Source organism: Sceloporus occidentalis, unplaced genomic scaffold (assembly GCF_023333645.1).
Source record: "Sceloporus occidentalis isolate IW3139 unplaced genomic scaffold, rSceOcc1.0.p SCAF_110, whole genome shotgun sequence".
Taxonomy (NCBI): Eukaryota; Metazoa; Chordata; class Lepidosauria; order Squamata; family Phrynosomatidae; genus Sceloporus; species Sceloporus occidentalis.
Genome location: NW_028317090.1, coordinates 681,916 through 703,211, shown reverse-complemented (window position 1 = coordinate 703,211; position 21,296 = coordinate 681,916). Strand labels below are relative to the sequence as shown.

At 40.0% G+C, this 21,296-nt stretch overlaps 1 protein-coding gene across 1 annotated transcript in view; it reads right to left on the bottom strand.

Annotated features, from left to right (window-relative positions):
- Positions 1 to 21,296, bottom strand: part of LOC149283165 (adenylate cyclase type 2) — a 354,857-nt gene that overhangs the window by 113,019 nt on the left and 220,542 nt on the right. Inside the window, exons 7-8 of the mRNA XM_089497880.1 lie at positions 11,776 to 11,903; positions 9 to 167 (exon numbers count right to left, since the gene is read on the bottom strand). Of these exons, the coding sequence (XP_089354006.1) occupies positions 9 to 167; positions 11,776 to 11,903 (287 nt within the window). The remainder of the gene's footprint in view (positions 1 to 8; positions 168 to 11,775; positions 11,904 to 21,296) is intronic.

The window sequence follows — 21,296 nt, the reverse complement described above, 5'->3', positions numbered from 1 at the left end:
TGTCTTACCCAGGAACTCCTCCAGCTTCCATATGATTTGCCAATGTAACATCATGTGACCATACATCATACTGCCATTTTTGTAAACCAATAACTCCACAAAGTACATTTCCAGAATGTACACCAACTCGCATGTTAATGTCAACTCCGGTGGCATCTCTTACTTTTCTAAACAAAACAAATGAATACTTTAGAAGAGCGCTGAATAAGCATTGTAAATACATATTTCAGTGTGGAACAATCATCAAATGTAGAGGGGGATTAAGATTAGAAGGGTAACATTCTCTATTAAGAAAAAATGTATATACAGTGGATATAAAAAGTCTACAAACCCCTGTTAAAATGCCATTTTAAAGAAAGAGACAAAGATAAATCATGTCAGAACTTTTTCAACCTTCAATGTTACCTATAAACGTGAACAATTCAATTGCAAAACAAGCTGAAATCTTTGAGGAGGAATTTAAAAAAAACAACCAACAATAACCTGGTTGCATAAGTGTGCACACCCTCTTATCACTGGGGCTGTGTTCAGAGTTAACCAATCACATTAATCTCATGTTAAATAGAAGTCATTACACACCTGCCATCATTCAAAGTGACTCTGATTAATCACAAATAAAGCCCAGCTGTTCTCGAAGGATTAACCCCTTGATGACAATTGCCGGTCCGGACACGTCACGGAAATTCAAGTCGATAACGACAAATGACGTGCCAGGACCGGCACGTCTTTAAACGGGTGCAGAAAGCGATCTATTTTCGCTTTCTGCACCAAAACGGCGTTGATGTAATGCCTCGACCTCGAGGCATTCAGCAACGCCATTATCAGCACAAAGGGGCCATCTCTGGCCCCTCCCCGGGGCGGACGCCCGTTTTAAAAGCGTTTAGGAGACGATCAACTTAAATGGTGTCGCTGGAATGCCTCGATCAGGAGGCATCCAGCGACACCAAACACTTACCTGGGGATGGACTGTGACCGCTCCGGAGAGCGGTCACAGCCGCAGCTGCCGGAGATCTTCGCCATCAGCAAGATGGCGGCGGCCCGGGAAAAAAACCCAATAAAGACTAAAAAGTTCGCTAGACGGTCTCCAGACCCTCTAGAGAACTCTGGCTCCACTTGCAGGTTGAATATAGGTACTGCATTCAACCATGCAAGTCAATGGAGCTCAGCTTTCTAATCACAGTGTGATTAGAAAAAATAAATTAAAAATAAAATAAAATTAATAATAATTAGAAAAAAAAAATAGTAAAAACCAGTAAAATGTAAAAATAATTTCCCACTGATGTCACTATCAGGGGAACCTTCAAGTTGAAAAAAAATGTGAAAAAAATAAAAAAAAGGCAAAAAAAAAAATATATATATAAAAAATATATTTTTGTGAGCAAGTCCTAAAATTAGCATATTAGCTTAAAACAATTCTCGCATGGAAAGAGTTAAAATACTGGCATATTAAATGCCCATGGGGTGTCTACTTTTAAAAAATGTATGATTTGATGGGGTAAATTGAATTGGCCGGGTTCAACAAGGTCCCAATTAACACGGGGGGAAGGATGGCCACACATCTAATTTCCAATTAGAAAAATGCACACGTACCAAATGTGGCCTTTTAGTTCCCCCCAAAAATGACAAACCCATGCATGTGGGGTATCACTGTACTCAGGAGATGTTGCTGAACACATATTGGGGTGTCGTGTGACAGCGGCATATACCAGGAGCTGTAAATTCATACATAAAGTAGGTGTGTGTGGGAAAAATACACACACAAAAATACTACTGCAAACTTTGAAAAAATGCTGGTGGTAAAATGTGTGCATGCAAAGTGTTAAAATACCAGCATTTAAAATACCCTGTGGTGTCTAGTTTTCAAAAATATATGGTTTTGTTGGGCACACTGAAATGGCACGGCTCAAAGATGTACCAAATAGGGGATGGGCAGTGGATCCCCAAATGCCAAAGTTCAACAGCCAGGCAAAATCATTCATGTGGGGTATCACTGCACTCAGGAGATGTTGCTGAACACATATTGGGGTGTTTTGTGATAGTGACATATACGAGAAATTTTTAATTCATACCTGAAGTAAAATGTGTGTGACAAAACAAATGCAAAAAAATGACTACCACAAAGTTTGACAAAGACTGGTGGTAGATATGGTGCATGGAAAGAGTTAAAATACTAGCATTTGAAATATCCTGTGGTGTCTAGTTTTCAAAAATATATGGCTTTATTGGGCACACTGAAATGGCCCGGCTCAAAGATGTACCAAATAGGGCATGGGCAGTGGATCCCCAAATGCCAAAGTTCCACATTGAAAAATGTGCATGCCCCAAATGTGGCCCTTTTGCCCCCAAACAGCCAGGCAAAATCATTCATGTGAGGTATCGCTGTACTCAGAAGATGTTGCTAAACACATATTAGGGTGTTTTATGATAGTGACATATACCAGAACCTGTTTATTCATACCTACAGTAAAATGTGTGTGAAAAAACAAATGCAAAAAAATTACTACCATAAAGTTTGACAAAGGCTGATGGTAGAATAAGTGCTTGGAAAGGGTTCAAATACCAGCATTTGGAATACCCTGGGCTGTCTAGATTTAAAAAATATATGATTTGATGGGGTAAATTGCATTGGCCGGGTTCAAAGATACCCGAAATGGCACATGGGGGGAAGAATTACCAGATTTGGAAAAAATGGCTTTGAAATAGCAAAACGCTACCTGTACTTATTGTTCCATAACGTGCAGAAAAAAGCAAAAAAACATAAAAACATTGGGTATTTCTAAACTCAGGACAAATAGTAGAATCTATTTAGCAGGTTTTTTTATTACCTTTTATAGATGAGTAAAAGATTTTTCAACTAAAAGTTAGAAACATTTTTTATACTTTTTTTAATAGTAAATAATATGATACAATCAAAACAATGTCATCTAAAGAAAGCCCTTCTTGTCCTGAAAAAAACAATATCTAATGTGTGTGGGTTCAGTAAACGGGAAAGAAGAAAATTACAGCTAAACACGAGCAGCGCAGAAAAACGGCCATTGTCACGAAGGGTACAAAAAGTAAAATCAGCCTTTGTCACGAAGGGGTTAACCTGACATTTGCTTAGTTGCCTCTCAGAGCAAAAGATGAAGATGAAGTTCACCTTTCAGCACGTCAACGACTCAAAGCACACATCCAAATCCACAAAAGCATGCCTTCATCAGAAGAAGATACATTTTTTGCAATGGGCCAGCCAGAGCCCAGACCTGAATCCAATATCTGTGGGGTGATCTGAAGAGGGCTGTGCACATGAGATGTCCTCGCAATCTGACAGATTTAGAGCGCTTGTGCAAAGAAGAGTGGGCAAATATTGCCACATCAAGATGTGCCATGCTAATAGACTCCTACCCAAAAAGTAAGATTGCTGTAATAAAATCAAAAGGTGCTACAACAAAGTAATAGTTTAAGGGTGTGCACACTTATGCACACTTATGCAACCAGGTTATTGTGAGTTTTTTAATTATTTTTTTCCCCCTCAAAGATTTCAGCTTGTTTATTTAAGTGTTCACATTAACCCCTTAAGGACCGGGCTCATTTTTCGTTTTGTACCCTGTGGGACCGAGGCTGTTTTGACACTTTTGTGGTGCTTGTGTTCAGCTGTAATTTTCTCCTCACCCATTTAGTGTACCCACATAAGTTATATATTGTTTTTTTCAGGACAAGATGGGCTTTCTTCAGATATCTTATTTTGATCGTATCATCTTATTTACTATAAAAAAAAATAAAAAAACATGGTGAAAAATTGAAAAAAAAACACATTTTATGACTTTTATTTGAAAAATCTTTTACTCACCTAAAAAAGCAAGTAAAAAAACTAGCTAAATAGATTCTACTACTTGTCCTGAGTTTAGAAATACCCAATGTTTTTATGTTTTTTTGCTGTTTTTTGTAAGTTATAGGGCAATAAGTACAAGCAGCGTTTTATGATTTCCAAATCTTTTTTAACAAATCTGGTCAGTCTGCCTCCATCTCCTCTTTGGAACATCTTTGAAGCCGGTTAACTCAATTTAACCCATTCAAACCATATATTTTTGAAAACTAGACACCCCAGGGTATTCCAAATGCTGTTATTTTAACCCTTTCCATGCACCAATTATACAACTACACTTTGTCAAACTTTGTAATAGTAATTTTTTTTATTTTTTTTTCCACACAAATTGTACTTTAGTTATAGATATACAGGTGCTGGTATATGTCACTGTCAAACAACACCCCAATATGTGTTCAGCAACATCTCCTGAGTACAGTGATACCCCACATGCATGGGTTTGTCAGATTGTTTGGCTGGTAAAAGGCTACTTTTGGGGCATGCGTAATTCAGGTGGTCATTTGGTCATTGTGCCTCCCTCTCCTCTTTATTTAACCCATTCAAACCATATATTTTTGAAAACTAGACACCCCAGGGTATTCCAAATGCTGTTATTTTAACCCTTTCCATGCACCAATTATAGAACTACACTTTGTCAAACTTTTGTACTTTTGTACTTTAGTTATAGATATACAGGTCCTGGTATATGCCACTGTCAAACAACACGCCAATGTGTGTTCAGGAACATCTCCTGAGTGCAGTGATACCCGACATGCATGGGTTTGTCGGGTTGTTTCAGATTTAAAATGCCACATTTGGGAAGTGCGCTTTTTTTCTCCATTTTGGTCAGTCTGTACCTATGCCCTATCTTTGAGCTAGGCCACTCCAATTTACCCCATCAGCCATTTTTTTTTATATATTAGACACCTCTTGGGTATTTGAAGTGCTTTTATTTTAACTCTTTGTTGAGATTTTTTAGAAATTTTAGCACTTGCTCAAAATAATAAACTTTATTTTTTAATTTTATTTTTTTAATACTTTTTTTATATTTTTTTTTACACATTTTGCTGGTACTGGATGGTTCATCTAGTGACATCACTGCATAATTATTTTTAAATGTTAGCACATTTTTTTTTAATTTTTTTTCCATTTTTTTTTTTTTTTTAATATTTTACTAATCACATAGTGATTAGAAAGCTGGGCTCCATTGACTTGCATGGTTGAATGCAGTACCTGTATTCAACCAGCAAGTGGAGCCAGTTCTCTAGAGGGTCTGGAGACCCTCTAGCGAACTTTTTCGTCTTTATTGTTTTATTTCCCGGGCCGCCGCCATCTTGCTTGATGGCGAAGATCACCGGCAGCGGCGGCTGTGACCGCTCTCCGGAGCGGTCACAGCCCACCCAGAGGTAAGTGTTTGGTGTCGCTGGATGCCTCCTGATCGAGGCATTCCAGCGACACCATTTAAGTTTAGGAGGCTTTTAAAACGGGCGTCCGCCGCCATACAATGTATGGCGGCTGTTGACGCCCCGGGGAGGGGCCAGACATGGCCCCCGATGCCGATCTCGGCCTTGCTGAATGCCTCGACATCGAGGCATTGCAGCAAGGCCGTTTAAGCGAAGAAAGTGATCCTTGATCACTTTCTAAGTTTATTTAATTTTTTGACGGTTCAGGACCGTCAAAGGTCATTTAGTGACCTTCTTGTTATGACGGTCCTGAACCGGCAAAGGTCGCGAAGGGGTTAAAGGTGGAAAAAGTTCTGACATAATTTATCTTTGTCTCATTCTTTAACCCCTTGATGACAATTGCCGGTCCGGGCACGTCACCGAAAATCGTGACGATTATGACAATTGACGTGCCAGGACCGGCACGTCTTTAAACGGGTGAAAAAATCGATCCGTGATCGATTTTTTCACTCAAACGGTGTTGCTCTAATGCCTCGACATCGAGGCATTGAGCAACACCAAAAAAAACATTCCCGGCCCCCCCCGATCGCTCCTAGGAGCAAATAAAAAAACATGTTTGAAAGACTGCACGTCTTTCAAACATGGCGGCGCCCGCCGCCGAAAAAACGGGTTTAGGAAGCGATCGCGAGTCGCTTCCTTTGCTTAGCTGGTGTTGCTAAGATGCCTCAGTATCGAGGCATCTTTGCAACACCTGTTTAGCAAAGGAAGCGACTCGCGATCGCTTCCTAAATGCTCAACTTACCTTCCCGGTGCCGGCGTCTTCGAAACACATGCGGTGTTTCAAGATGGCGGCGCCCATCAAGCCGGGGGCGGAGCCTGCTGTCATCATCGGGGGGGGGTGTTGCTGGATGTCATGGACATCCAGTGAATAACACCCCTAGTGGTCAGATCACTCATAAGAGTGATCATGATTTGCTAAATCAAAGGCAATGTTTTCTAAACATTGCCTTTGATCAGTATTGGATCTGCCTCCCTCCTTCACTTGCTTCTAGTGAGGGAGAGAGACAGATCAGTGTGTTTTTAGGTATTCTCAATAATATATATATATATTGATCCAAAGGCTCTTATAAGAGCCACCCATTTAATATTAACCCCTTCATTGCCATTGATCACTGCATAAACAGTGATCTTGCTTAGTGGCAATTGTTTTTGGGGTTCTTTTTTTTTACATTTTTTTTTACTTTTTTTTTTTTTGTACTTTTTTTTTAGGGGTTTTTTAATTTTTTTTATTAGAGCCATTAACCCTTTCCTTCCCCACTATTTTTGCTGCAATTGTTGCCATGCAGCGGTATACGGCTGAGGAGGCATGTTCCAAATTTGGCCCTTTTGCCCCCAAACAATCTGACAAACCCATGCATGTGGGGTATCAATGTACTCAGGAGATGTTGCTGAACACATATCGGGGTGTTGTGTGACAGCAACAACATACCAGGAGCTGTAATTTTACACCTGAAGTACAAAGTATGTTTAAAAAACAGCAAAAACAATTACTATCACAAACTTTGACAAGGGTTGGTGGTAGGATTAGTGCATGGAAAGGGTTAAACTATCAGCATCTAAAATACCCTGGGGTGTCTAGTTTTCAAAAATATATGGTTTGGTGGGGTAAATTTAATTTGCTGGCTTCAAAGATGCCCCAAATACCACATGGAGACAGAATTACCAGATTCAGAGAAAAATGGTTTTGAAATAGCAAAACGCTACTTGTACTTATTGCCCCATAACGTGTAGAAGAAAGCAAAAAAACATAAAAACATTGGGTATTTCTAAACTCGGGACAAATAGTAGAATCTATTTAGCAGGTTTTTTCAGTAGTTTTTTATGATGAATAAAAGATTTTTCAAATAAAAGTGAGAAAAAATTTTTTTTTCTCAATTTTTCGTCATATTTTATTATTTTTATTATAGAAAATTACATCATATATAAAAAATATATGGTGTCTGAAGAAAGCCCTTCTTGTCCTGAAAAAAACAATATATAACTTGTGTGGGTTTAGTAAATGGGTTAAGAGAAAATTACAGCTAAACACAAACACCTCAGAAACGGTAAAACAGCCATTGTCACGAAGGGTACAAAAAATAGAATCAGCCTTTGTCACGAAGGGGTTAAAAGAACCTGGCATTTTAACAGGGGTGTGTAGACTTTTTATATCCACTGTATATATGCATACACACATAATAACTACATTTCCTTTGAATAATTCCGGAGCTTTTTTTCACACAAGGAGCTGTTACAGATAGACGCCGGCAAAGTACTGTTTTACCTTATACTGTCAATCTACTAAGATGCTTTGAGAACGAAGACCAGCTTAGTTGGTTACACAGCTTTATTTGGGCTTTATTTTTGTTGAATAAATCATCACACGGTGTAATATGTCATGTGTTGTTCAATTGAGGTTACATTTATATAATAATCGTGCAAAAAAATAAAAATACAAACGGGGAAAAATAAATGTAATTTATTGATTAATTAAACAAATTAAATATAAGGAAATAATAAAAAGACAAGGAATATATATGTTAGGTATATTCAAGTAGAAAAACACTTGCATAAGTATACATGGCAAATAATCTATACCACTTAAAGAAAATGTTTCCAGATGTAAAAAGTAAATGTGTACTTAAAAACAAGAGAATAAGATTAGAGAATAAATAAAAATGTATGTACCTTTATACAAACACACTATCTGCATAATAGTGTACCTGGCCGGGAAAACACAAAAGACTGAGGTGCTGGTTTAAAAGCAGAGACTAATTTCTTTGATACAAAATTGGAGTTTAGGAATGAACTTAATGTTTGCACTCATTAATACATTAATATATTCTTCTATTGACAAAAAAAACTATAGGCACATTTATATCAATGATATATGTCAGATCAGTGATGCTTGACAAGTCTCGTGTGATCACGATTCCCTACACCTTTCCTATGCTTTAGATTACATGATAATGTTTCCTTCAGGCTATGATTATGATTTGTCCTTCAGCTTAATGAAATATGAAAGGACATTCCATAATTAAAACCAGCTCACTAAAAGCCTCTTTTCATGGAAACTCTGGTATCTTTTGCTACAGTACTGGTGTCCTATTTTTCTAAATGCCACACGTTACAATTTTACTACTTCCAGAAACACTTGTTTTTATACACATATTCATATTCACAAATGGCCCAATGTATGCAACTATACTGTATGTACTATAAGAATATGATAATTTCTTATAAGCATCCAGTGTATGATGAGGTAGCAGACCACAAAATACACACCAGTTAAGGAATAATATTAAAAAATAATATTGTAATATAATTAATTGGAGCCTTAATGAAAACATGACTAAATATGTTTTAAACATCCAAACTAGTCTGAAAAATGGTAACGAAATGTTTCACACTATTAACAGATTATGTAATTTTCAATAAGGCCTTCCCAATGGTTGGACCATAAATACGGTTAACAGAATAATTATGTATAGAAAACAACCAGATCTCAACAATCTTTTTTATTATTTTTTTTTTTTTTAAGTACTTTCACATGCCAAAGCTTTTATAGTTTCTTATCATTTTCTAATAATAAAAGGTTATTTTAGCATACTTGTTATGAGCAAGTCCGCCATAAGAGGATACAAACATTAAAGTTGTAAGGGGCCTGATTGTCTTGGGGCTAGTGATGTCCGGATCATGAACGAATCGTTCATTTGATCCGGTTCTTTTTAGTGATCCGGATGAGTCGGTTCACTAGACTGAACGATTCGTTTGTAACGGTTCAGTCTGTGAATCATGCAGCTGTAACCTGATCCTAGAGCTGTGAGTCATCTGCAGAGCACTCAGACACAGACTCTGGGGTCAGGTTACAGCTCATTAATTCACACAGGAACGATGACTCTTAGAGTCAGAGAGTCGTTCAAAGAGTCGAATGATCCGAAGAGTCGAATGATCCGAAGAGTCGAATGATCCGAAGAGTCGAATGATCCGAAGACTCGAATGATCTGAAGACTCGAATGATTCGAATCTTACAGGGATCCGGATCTTACAAGGATCCGAATCTTACAGAGATTCGAATCATTCAGAGAATATCACTGATACCATACTTTTATAAATAAATACATTAATAATGTTCACACTGCCCCCAGGATTTAGATTCCCCTGAGTTTGCCCCCCCTTTACCTATAACTGCACCTACAGTTAACTTTATTAAATTAATTAAATTAACCCTCAGTCATCAGCATAAAATTAACCCTTATACCCCATCAACCATAACTGCCCCTGAAATTAACCGTAAAGATCCCATTAACCATAACGGCCCCTGAAATTAACCCTAAAGACCCCATTAACCATAACGGCCCCAGAAATTAACCCTAAATACTCCATTAACCATAACTGCCCCTAAATTAATTGCATGTACTCCAGATAAATTACCTAATAAATTGGTATGGTTGATGGGGTCTTTAGTGTTAATTTGGGGGCAGTTATGCTTAATGGGGTGTTTAGGGATAATTTAGGGGCAGTTATGCTTAATGGGGTCTTTAGTGTTAATTTAGGGGCAGTTATGCTTAATGAGGTGTTTAGGGTTAATTTGGGGGCAGTTATGCTTAATGGGTCTTTAGTGTTAATTTAGGGGCAGTTATGCTTAATGAGGTGTTTAGGGTTAATTTGGGGGTAGTTATGCTTAATGGGGTCTTTAGTGTTAATTTAGGGGCAGTTATGCTTAATGAGGTGTTTAGGGTTAATTTGGGGGCAGTTATGCTTAATGGGGTCTTTAGTGTTAATTTAGGGGCATTTATGCTTAATGAGGTGTTTAGGGTTAATTTGGGGGCAGTTATGGTTAATGGGGTGTTAAGGGTTAATTTTAGGGGCAGTCATGGTTGATGGGGTGTTAAGGGTTAATTTTAGGGGCAGACATGGTTGATGGGGTGTTTAGGGTTAATTTAATGGTGAGGGTTAATTTAATTAATTTAATAAAGTTAACTTAAGGTGCAGTTGCAGGTAAAGGGGAATGTAAATCCTGGGGGCAGTGATTATTAATGTATTATTTATAACAGTATGGTGACATTCTCTGAATGATTAGAATGCCAATAAAGGCAGAGAGTCGTTCAAAGATCCGGATCTTACAATGATCCGGATCTTACAATGATCCGGATCTTACAGTGATCCGGATCTTACAGTGATCCGGATCACTGTAAGATTCGGATCCCTGTAAGATCCGAATCTTTGAACGACTCTCTGCCTTCATTGACATCACTGGAGGCAGGGGGGAGGATTCATAATGAAAGGGGCGGGGCCAATCGTTAGTGTGCCTGCACGGAGTTACTGGAAAACAGTAACTCCGTGCAGACACACTGAGTGATCCGAAGATCCGGATCATGAATCGGATCATTTCAGTGAACGAATCGAAATGATCCGATTCACTTTAATGATCCGAACTTCCCATCACTACTTGGGGCATGTGCTTGGGTAGAAAAATAGCTCTGCTGGAGGAGGAGTCCACACTAGGGTGAAGGAGAAGCCAGCCAATCAGAATAGACTTCTCAAGCTGAGAGTTCAGAAGCCTATCTTTATTGGCTGAGTCCCGGCACATGGAACTCAATGTTAGCAGCAGCCAGCACCAGGTAAAAAATCCCGACTGTATGTGTATGTGACTGTGTTTGTGTGACTATGTGTGTAATATCTAGTAATTTTATGAAACAATTACTGCTCATGGCTGCTTATGGAGGGGGTTAATTGTGCGAGACTGCTCATGTCTGGTAATGGAGGGGTTAAATGCCCGAGACTGTTCATGTCTGGAAATGACTGTATATTATATATAAATATATTATTAAATCTGAATAATAAATCAGCATGGCTCCCAATGGTTCCTAATAATTTCTATAAGATAAAATGTGTTTTATGTGTATTTGACGGTGTGTGCATATGTGAGTGTGTATGTGAAATATATATAAATATAAGATATGCCTGTGTGTGTAATCACATCGGCACCATACTGTGTTCTTGAATGGCAGAAATCAAATGTAGTCACCCTCTCCCTCACTGGTAGAGGTGTTGCTAGTGTGTAATGTAATGTAATTCTATATTTAGTTGCACTGGCATGTTATTTAACAAACTGGTTAATTAACATGATTTCCATCAGGATTTTTATCTAGCACACAGCCTTCCCTTGTTTGGTAAGATTCATTTCACTCCAAGTGAACCCATAATGTCATGCTACTTTGAGCTCCAGAATACTATCTTGCAGACAAGCAAGGGCATATCTTCAGTACCATTTATGAAATTTACATTTAACTTACCCTAATTCCAATACGAGAGCCCTTTGGGTGAACTCAATAAAGGATGCACACAACCTTACTATTGATTGCAGATAAATTCACAATAACCAAGTAAATAATATTGAAATAAATTATTTTGTAACAACACATTTGTAAAATGGATTTAATTGAAATAACTAATTACATTAGGTAGGCAATTTGCTGTACTTACTTTATGGCTTCACACATATCCAATCCCATTTTGACACAGTTTTTAGCATGATTTGGAAGAGAGATTGGCAGTCCAGACACACAGTAATAGCAGTCACCTAAGATTTTGATTCTCATACATTCGTTTTCCTAAATGGGAAAAGAATATATAGTTAAAGCAAAAGTATAATTTTCAAAAACAAATTTGCAATGTTTTTGTATATCTTGTATGGTTTGGTCACACACTAATTCTACCAGCAGCCTTTGACTTTTTGGTAGTCATTTTTTGTGTATGTTTTAAAAAAAACATATTTTAGGTATGAGTTTACAGCTATTGTTATATGTCACTGACAAACACCCCAGTATGTATTCAGCAACATCTCCTGAACACAGTGATAACATGCATAGGTTTGCTGGGTTGTTTGTAGACTAAAAGGCCACATTTGGGAAGTGCAATTTAAAAAAAAATTTGGACATCTGGTCAGTATATGCCCATGTCCTATTTGGGACATCTTTGAACCCGGCCAATTCAAGTTACCTCATCAAACCATACATTTTACCTAGAAAATTAGATTGAAACTAGACAGTCCATGGGTATTCCAAATGCTAAAATTTAAATTCTTTCCATGCCATAAATTTTTGTGAACATACAGAGCTCATAAAAGTAAAGTTTTTCTTTTTTTATATTTTTGGACCTGGATGGTTCTCTTGATTTTTTAAAATGTATTTTAAAAAAAGCTGGGTTTCTGACAGGGAGGTGCGGCACGCGCCCAACCCAGCTTCGCGTCCCAGCCGGACTGACCCAGCCCTTAGAGCGGAATTGAAGACATATAAGGAAATTTATTATGTACTATAAGTGGTTTGTGGAAATATATATTTCTGTTATATATAAATGAATTATAGACATTGTGATTGAACAATGCTTTTTTGAAATATTGCAATATTTGTGATTATCACTTTAAGAGTATGTACACCAATCAGCATTATGACCACTGACAGGTGAAGTGAATAACGCTGATAATCTTGTTATCATGGCACCTGTCAGTGTGTGGGATATATTAGGCAGCAAGTGAACATTTCATCCACAAAGTTGATGTGTTAGGATCAGGAAAAATGGGCAAGAGTAAGGATCTGAGCGACTTTGACAAGGGCTAAATTGTGATGGCTAGATGACTGGGTCAGAACATCTCCAAAAGTGCAGCTCTTGTGGTGTGTTTCTGGTCTGCAGTGGTCAGTAATCAAAGTGGTACAAGGAAGGAAAAGGAAGTGCATCGCAGTTTGTTGCTTGTGGGGCTGCATAGCTGCAGAGCAGTCAGGGTACCCATGCTGACCCTTGTCCATGGCCGAAAGTGCCTACGATGGGCATGTGAGCATAAGAACTGGAGCAATGAAAGAAGGTGGCCTGGTCTGATGAATCATGTTTTCTTTTACACCACATTGATGGCTGGGTGCGTCACTTGAAAACACATGGGACCAGGATGCATCCATGGAGGCCGAACCTCGTAACTTACAGGACTTAAAGAATCTGCTGCTAACACAGCACACCTTCAGAGATCCAGTGGAGTCCATGCCTTGACGGGTCAGGGCTGTTTTGGTAGGAAAAGGGGAACCTACGCAATATTAGGCAGCTGATAAGTGTATATCACTTTAAATATAAATTTGTAATTTGCTGATTGCCTCACCTTTTGTTTATTAAATGGGCAATAAAGTTGCACATTTTCACACATTTATGTATGGCTTGAGAAAGATCCCGTAGCAGGATCAAAACATTGCCACTCATGGTGGAATAAACGCCACATTGAAACTGAATGTTATTATTATTATTATTAATAATTTTTAGCACCATTAAATTCTGCAGCGCTGTACAATGGGTGGACGGGACATAACAAGTAGTATTTAACATAACAAGTTGACTTACAGAGACAACAGGTGAGGAGGGCCCTGCTTAAACAAGCTTACAATCTAGAGTGATATTGTTGAGTTTGACTTTGGATTGGTTGGAATCTTACTAAGGCTATTTTTGGGCTGCTTGAAATCAAATTTCCTTGCTTTGAAAAAATGTCATTCTTTGTTTAAGATAGAACAATGGCTCCTCTAATCTGTCCTTGGGGTAAATATTTTTTCCTCAAATAATACTTTGAATGCTTATGTGTGATGGGTGGTCCTTGGGTCCCTCTCAACAAGACTAAGTAAACAAATTTCAGCTAAATTCTGCCTGTATCAAAATTCCCAATCTCTTATTCAGGGCCGGCCCAAGGCAAAATGCCGCCCTCCCCTTATCTACCCTTCCTCTCCCTCCGTCCCTGCCGCCCCCCCCCCAATATCTACCCTTCCTCTCCCTCCCTCCCTATTATCTACCCTTACCCCCCCTTGTACTTACCTTTCAGCAGTCCTGCGGCGAGTCTCCCTGTTCGGTCTCGGTGCCGGCTTGTAATGCTGAGTGCCGGAAGATTACCTCATTTCTGGCGCTCAGCATTACAAGCCGGCACCGAGACCGAACAGGGAGACTCACCGCAGAGGAGAGAGGGGCGCCGAGCGGGTACTGACGGCTTGGTAAGCGAAAACCACTCGGCGCCCCTTTCTCTCTCTTCCGCTTTAAAAAAAAAAAAAGGGCTTGGGGCGGTTGCCCCACTCGGCTCCATTGTCGGGCCGGCCCTGCTCTTATTTTAACTTTGCAATTTGAGATTGAACACTTTTCAGTCACTTATTAATGGATGTCTAAAAATTAACTGCCAACTGATACTTTCTATACATGCATAATACCATTTGCAGAACTTCCATTGATACAACTGAAAGCATGCTAGCGATTGTTAGCCAAGGTAGCTGCTACCTGGCATTACATATGGCTACTGAGCTTAAAGTCACCTAGCACCCCTAAAACTCAGATGGTCTACTCTCTGTATGTTCTTTTAGATTATTAGCATAACAAGTAAATAGAGCAAGTTTCCAAATAAACTTCAGTAAACTCTTTTGAGATTCTTTCAGGTCTGTCAAATCTGAATTGGTAAGGAGCGGAATAGATATAAAAATTCAGGGATGACTACCAACTTCATAGTTTCTATTCTGCTCCTCTAAGAAAGTTTGGACTTCTTTTTATGTTTTTCCAAAGCTTTGGGAAGTTATGTTTAAATGAATTCCCTAATTTTTTTGCTAACTGGATTCCCAGTTAAGAAATGTAATACGCCCTTCATTCAAACCTTCTTGGCTGTTTGATAATCAATTTGTGACAGTCAATTTCTGAAATTGAAAGCATCTGATGTAATGCCCATATTCATAATCTTAGCTGAAGGTGAACCAGAAAGCACCACAACTGCTGTGATACATGGTTCTGGAAAGCCAAAACTTTGGAGCGTTTTTTCATATATTGCTAATGGATCCTATCAAAGGCTTTACCTTGTTTCCCAGCAATTTAGTGCCTATATTTAAGAATGAAATTTGCCTGATGTCCTCTGGAACTTTGGAAGATTTACCTGGCTTAGTTAGAGTAGTTATGTGCATGGATAACATTTGCGACGGAATGGGGCTTGATTCTCTTACGCTGTTAAAATCTTTAGTTAATACTGGTATCAGCGTTGTTGGAAATTTTTTATAGTACTTGCCAGAAAACCCATCTGGTCCCAGGGCCTTAGAAGGTTAAATAACTCTAATAGCCTGTTCTATGTCTTCCTCTGTGAAAGGCTGCAAAAGTTTTTGTTTTTGAACTGACGAAAGCCCCCAGTAAGCTAACTAAATCAAGAAAATTGTATATACTCTATAGCGATGGTTGTGTTGTACAAAAAATTAACAAATCCATTGTTCATTTTAGCTGGGTTGTAAATTTTGTGACACTTTTTCGATATGTATTCCAAAATGGTATTATGGTATATTAGATTGAGCCTGCCTAGTCTTCAGTTTGTTTACCAGCAATTTACCAGCCTTATTCCCCTGTGAAAAATAACTGTGTGTGTGTTTTATTCCGGTTTGTATGTTATTTAACCGTTTTTTTGACTATTTGAATGGCCTCCTCGTATGTCTTTGCATGCTGTGATTTTGGTTGATGGTCAGGTCAGGTTTTGTAGTTCACAAGTGAGCTTTTCTGTTTGTTCAGATGTATTTCTTTATTTTCGCTTATCAAAGCTTTATGGGCCAGCCACACTGTTGCTATAGTGTATTGGTCATTATTTATGTTGAAATATTCTGATTTGCTGAACTAGTTTAAACCTGAAAGTTTCTGGGTATAATAAGGTTTCTTTGAGCTTCCAGGGCCATTTCTGTCTATTTGGATTATCTATTTGTATAAAGGCTGTTATGGGACCTTAATCGGACCAGGATATTATTTTGTACTTCAGCTTGTCTCATACTGTTTATAGTTAATGAAACCATAAAAATATTACCTATCCTAGTGTATTCTGTGGCTTGTAGAACAGAAACATTGCTAGAGTATTTGGCACACGGTACGGAACCCGTATTGCACCCCCCACTTTAAAATGTAAAGACACCCACAAAAAATTAATGTTGGCAAGAATATTTATTAACGGGAAGAAACTAGAAATCTGGAAAAAAATTTATAAAAAAATAAAATAACATTTACTAAACAGATATGGTACATCATAACTCCTATCACTATACCCTGAGCCAGACGTTGACGGTAGTCCAGCATAACCCAATCACTATATACTAAGCCATTGACGGGATAGGCCTCTGCCCATGAAACACCCTGCCTGTGCCACCTCTGCCCCTGAAGCAGCCTGCCTGTGCCACCTCTGCTCCTGATGCAGCCTGCCTGTGCCACCTCGGCTCTTGAACTAGCCTGCCTGTGCCACCTCTGCCCCTAAAGCTCCTGCCCGTGCCACCTCTGCCCCTTAACAATTTTTAGAGTTTCATAGCATGGAATGCTGTGGGGTACTGCCTAGTATAAATTAGTAACTTTTGATCTTTTAAAATGTGTCTCCTAAAAAATATTATATCATCATTCAACAACAACAACAAGTATTTATATAGCGCTTTTCTCCCGGTGGGACTCAAAGCACTTTACAGGTATATGCATACAAGAGAAAAAGAGTGAATTATCTGGATTGGGAAAAAAGATGTGTTTTAAGTCTTTTTTAAAAGTCTCTAAAGATTGGGCCTCTCTGATTGACAGTGGTAGAGAGTTCCAGAATGTGGGAGCAGCATGATAGAATGCAAGAGACATATGTGTGGATCGAAGGGGGCGAACAGGGATGTAGGGCGTTAATAGCTCTTTCAGGTAACAGGGTCCCTGGTCGTTTAGGGCTTTAAATGACAACACACCTATCTTAAAGTGAATTCTCCATTTGATAGGAAGCCAATGGAGAGACCGTAAAATAGGTGTAATATGGCATGAGCGGGACTGATTTGTTAATAGTCTGGCTGCTGCGTTCTGAGCCAACTGCAGTTTGTGAAGTTCTTTTTCTGGGAGGCCTACATACAGTGCATTGCAAAAATCAAGGCGAGATGTCACAAATGCATGGATTAGGGTGGCAGAATTAGGTGCTTTATCCTGGCTATATTCCTCAGGGGGAAGAAGGCAGATTTTGCTGCAGCAGAGATTTGACGTTTAAGTGACATACACTGTCAAGGAGTACTCCAAGATTTCGCACTTCACTTGACCTGAGTAGCTCTGAACCAGTGGCTACTCTAGAAACAATATATAGGGGGGGCACACAAGATACCACAGTCAAACTGGGGGGGCATTCATAATTTGCAAAAGTAATGTGCTATGGAATTGTACTTTTGTTATTGGGCTAAAATAATACTTAATCATTCAACATGGGAAGCCTGAAGCCACAATTGAGCGCGACTAATCCTTGAAATAAATATTATAACACAATAAATAACTTTTCCACTAAATTATTTCAGGGCCTTGAACGTTTTGTCCCCTGAAGTCACTACAATTTCAGGAGGGCATTTTATCTCTGGATAAATATAAATTAAATAATTCCTACTGTAAGTTAAGTGCCAGGAAACAGATGACCAAGCACACAGACCAACACAGGCTCTCTCACACCGACACCAAGACACACACACCAGGACAGGCTCTGCCACACTGACAACCAAACACACACACACACACCAGGACAGGCTCTGCCACACCCACATCCAAACACACACACCCTGGGACAGGCTCTGCCACAGTGACAACTGAACACACACACCAGGACAGGCTCTGCCACACCAACACCCAAACATACACCAGGACAGGCTCTGCCACACCAACACCTATACACACACACCCGAGGACAGGCTCTGCTACACTGATAACCAAAAACACACAAACAGCAGGACACAATCTACGTCATAGACGTCTACATCAGGATGGATTTTTCACACTGCATTGTCGTTTATACCCCCTTAGTGTTTTTGCCCCTTGTGTATTGATGCCCTGCTGCCCATATATATTAATATTAGCCCCAGTTGCCGATAGCAGGTATAGATCAACACATTAATACACAAACCAAACTTTGCATGTATAGATCAACTGAAATTCACTTGTGATCTCAGCACTGAAGGTATATATCAAATAAACAGAATCAGACATACAAATCCTGTATTTGCAGGTATACAATAGTATATGAAACGTAGCATTGCAGGTATAGATCAAATAAATACATGGAAACAGCATTGCAGGTATTAATCAACTGAATAAGACATACAAACACTGTATTTGCAGGTATACATAAATAATGGATCTACAGAATAACGCAAAAACCCAGCTTTGCAGGTATAGATCAATTGGAATTCACATAAAAACACGTCATTAAAAAGGTATATTTAAAACCCCCTAAATTACAGGCATAGATCACAGGTTGCACACCCCAAAGCCAGCCCTGGCGTCCACACTGCCCACACAGCAATCACACTCCTATCATACCCAGGCAACCAGTAAATGCTGGTACCTAGGCATGATGGGACTGTGGGGTCTGCACATCACTTACAGCCACCCTGTACCAGCATGTACTGGCTGACTTGGCATGATAGGAGTGTGATTGCTAACAGCAATCACAGTCCCATCATGCCTAGGTTCCAGCATTTACTGGTTGGATGTGTAAGTGCTGGAACCTAGGCATGATGGGACTTTGATTGCTGTTAGCAATCACACTCCTATCATGCCAGGTCAACCAGTACATGCTAGTACAGGGTGGCTGTAAGTGATGTGTAGACCCCATACTGCTGGCAGCATCAATACACAAGGGGGGCAGCTAGCTAGGTTTCAGCATGTACTGGCTGACTTGGCATGATAGGAGTGTGATTGCTAACAGCAATCAAAGTCCCATCATGCCTAGGTTCCAGCACTTACACATCCAACCAGTAAATGCTGGAACCTAGGCATGATGGGACTGTGATTGCTGTTAGCAATCACACTCCTATCATGCCAAGTCAGCCAGTACATGCTGGTACAGGGTGGCTGCAAGTGATGTGCAGACCCCATACTGCTGGCAGCATCAATACACAAGGGGGGCAGCTAGCTAGGTTTCAGCATGTACTGGCTGACTTAGCATGATAGGAGTGTGATTGCTAACAGCAATCACAGTCCCATCATGCTTAGGTTCCAGCACTTACACATCCATCCTATCACACACACACTCATTCATTCATATACTCATTCATTCACAGATTAATTCCCTCAATCACGCATACGTATTCAAACACCCTCCCCACCCCCTTACCTGCACTGCAGCTCCTCGATGCCGCTCACAGACTTCAGCAGAGGGCGGCCTCCCTCTGCGTTCTCTGGTACTGCACAGAGGAAGCAGGACTGGAGCAGAGTCATGTGATGTTACGTGAACTCTGCTAGGTTCCTCTTCCTCTATGCAGTACAGAAGACCCTCCCACAGGTAAGTACCAGGGCTCGAGGTGCGGCCCGCGTAAGATCGGTTGCCCTGGCTGCCAATCTTACGAGGGACGCCCCCGCCTTATTACCCTCTGCCCCCTCTCCGTCCCTTATCACTTTCTAACCCCTCTCCCTACTCACTATCTACCCTCCCCCTTTGTAGTTCTCTCACCTTTAGGTCCAGCGACGGGAGCACGAGGCTTCTGTCTTTCTTCTCTGCTGCGGTGGCCGCTGCTGAGTGCCGAAATATGACATCATATTTCGGCGCTGAGCATGAAATGCCGGCACCGCGAAGGAGGTAGAGGCCTCGTGGAGGAGAATGGGGGGCGCAGAGCGGTTGCTAGGCGCCCCTCTCTCTCCTCCGCATAAAAAAAAAAAAAGACGGGATTTAAAGTCGCATTGCAACTATATTCCAAATTCAGCAGGGGGGCAACAGGGGGGGCAAGGATTAACCTATGGGGGGGAAATTGCCCCCTTGCCCCCCTGTAGCGAGGCCACTGCTCTGAACCCCCAAATTCTATGCCAGTTTGGTTAGTATTTCCTAGGATCAGTGCAGTTATCCTTTGTCCTCTGATCAACAGGGCTTCTGTTTTATCAGGATTTACCTTTAACCAGCTAGCTTGCATAAGCATCTGTTGAAAAGAGATGTTAGATGCTTCGTTCCTGGTGTAAAGGAAAGGTAGAGCTATGTGTCATCTGCATAGCAGTGGTATCTTAATCCATGTTGTCTCATGATGTCCCCCAGTGGCAGCATGTATATGGCAAATAGAGTGGGAGATAAAATGGAACATTCCTGATGACACCCTCAGTGACCTGTTTGTGAGGAAGGATTTAAACCATGTTAGAACTGTGCCTCCCAGCCCGCATAGGTCTTGCAGCCGCTCAATAAGACTGTTATGATCAATGGTGTCAAATGCTGCTGACAGATCTAGACGAATTAGGATTGAATAATCACCCTTGTCTCTTGCCATCAGGAGGTCATTCAGAACGCAAACCAGGGCAGTTTCAGTGCTATGATGTTTTCTGAAGCCTTATTGGAAAGAATCATAGATATCATTACCTGACATTTTTTAATGATTTTTCCCAGAAAAGGGAGGTTGGAGACTGGCCTATAGTTTGTTAAGAATTGTGGGTCTAAGGAAGGTTGTTTTTAGAAGAGGTTTCACGATTGCTTCTTTCAGTAGGTCTGGAAAATCTCTGGAGTCCAGAGAACATTGGACTATTCTTGTAAAAATTTGGCCTACTGTTTCTGAGCATACAGGGAGGAGATATGTAGGTCCAGGTCACAGGTGGTTGCCCGCAGGTTTTGTGAGATTGAGATGATTTCTTCCTTGCCCAGAATGTTAACTTGTCCACAGGGTGGGGGAATTTGAACCCCCGCTTTTGTACCTCTGTAATGCCATTGGCTGTCCTTCTGCAATAGAGGTCCAGATGGAAGCTATCTCATCTGAAAAGTAGGCTGCAAAATCTTCATATTTGGACTGTGTGAGATTTGTGGAGGTATGCAGGCAAGATTGCTTGCAGAGCCTTTCTACGGTGCAGAAAAGCTGCGCTGGTTTGTTGTGTGCAAGGCTGATTTCATGAGACAGGAATGTAGATTTTTTCTTAGTTATTGTGAGTTGGTAGTCGGTAATGTGCTCGGTTAAGGAATGCTTATCATCCTGGTTGTGTTTTTTACGCCACCTTCTTTTAAGCTTACGGACTTTTTTCTT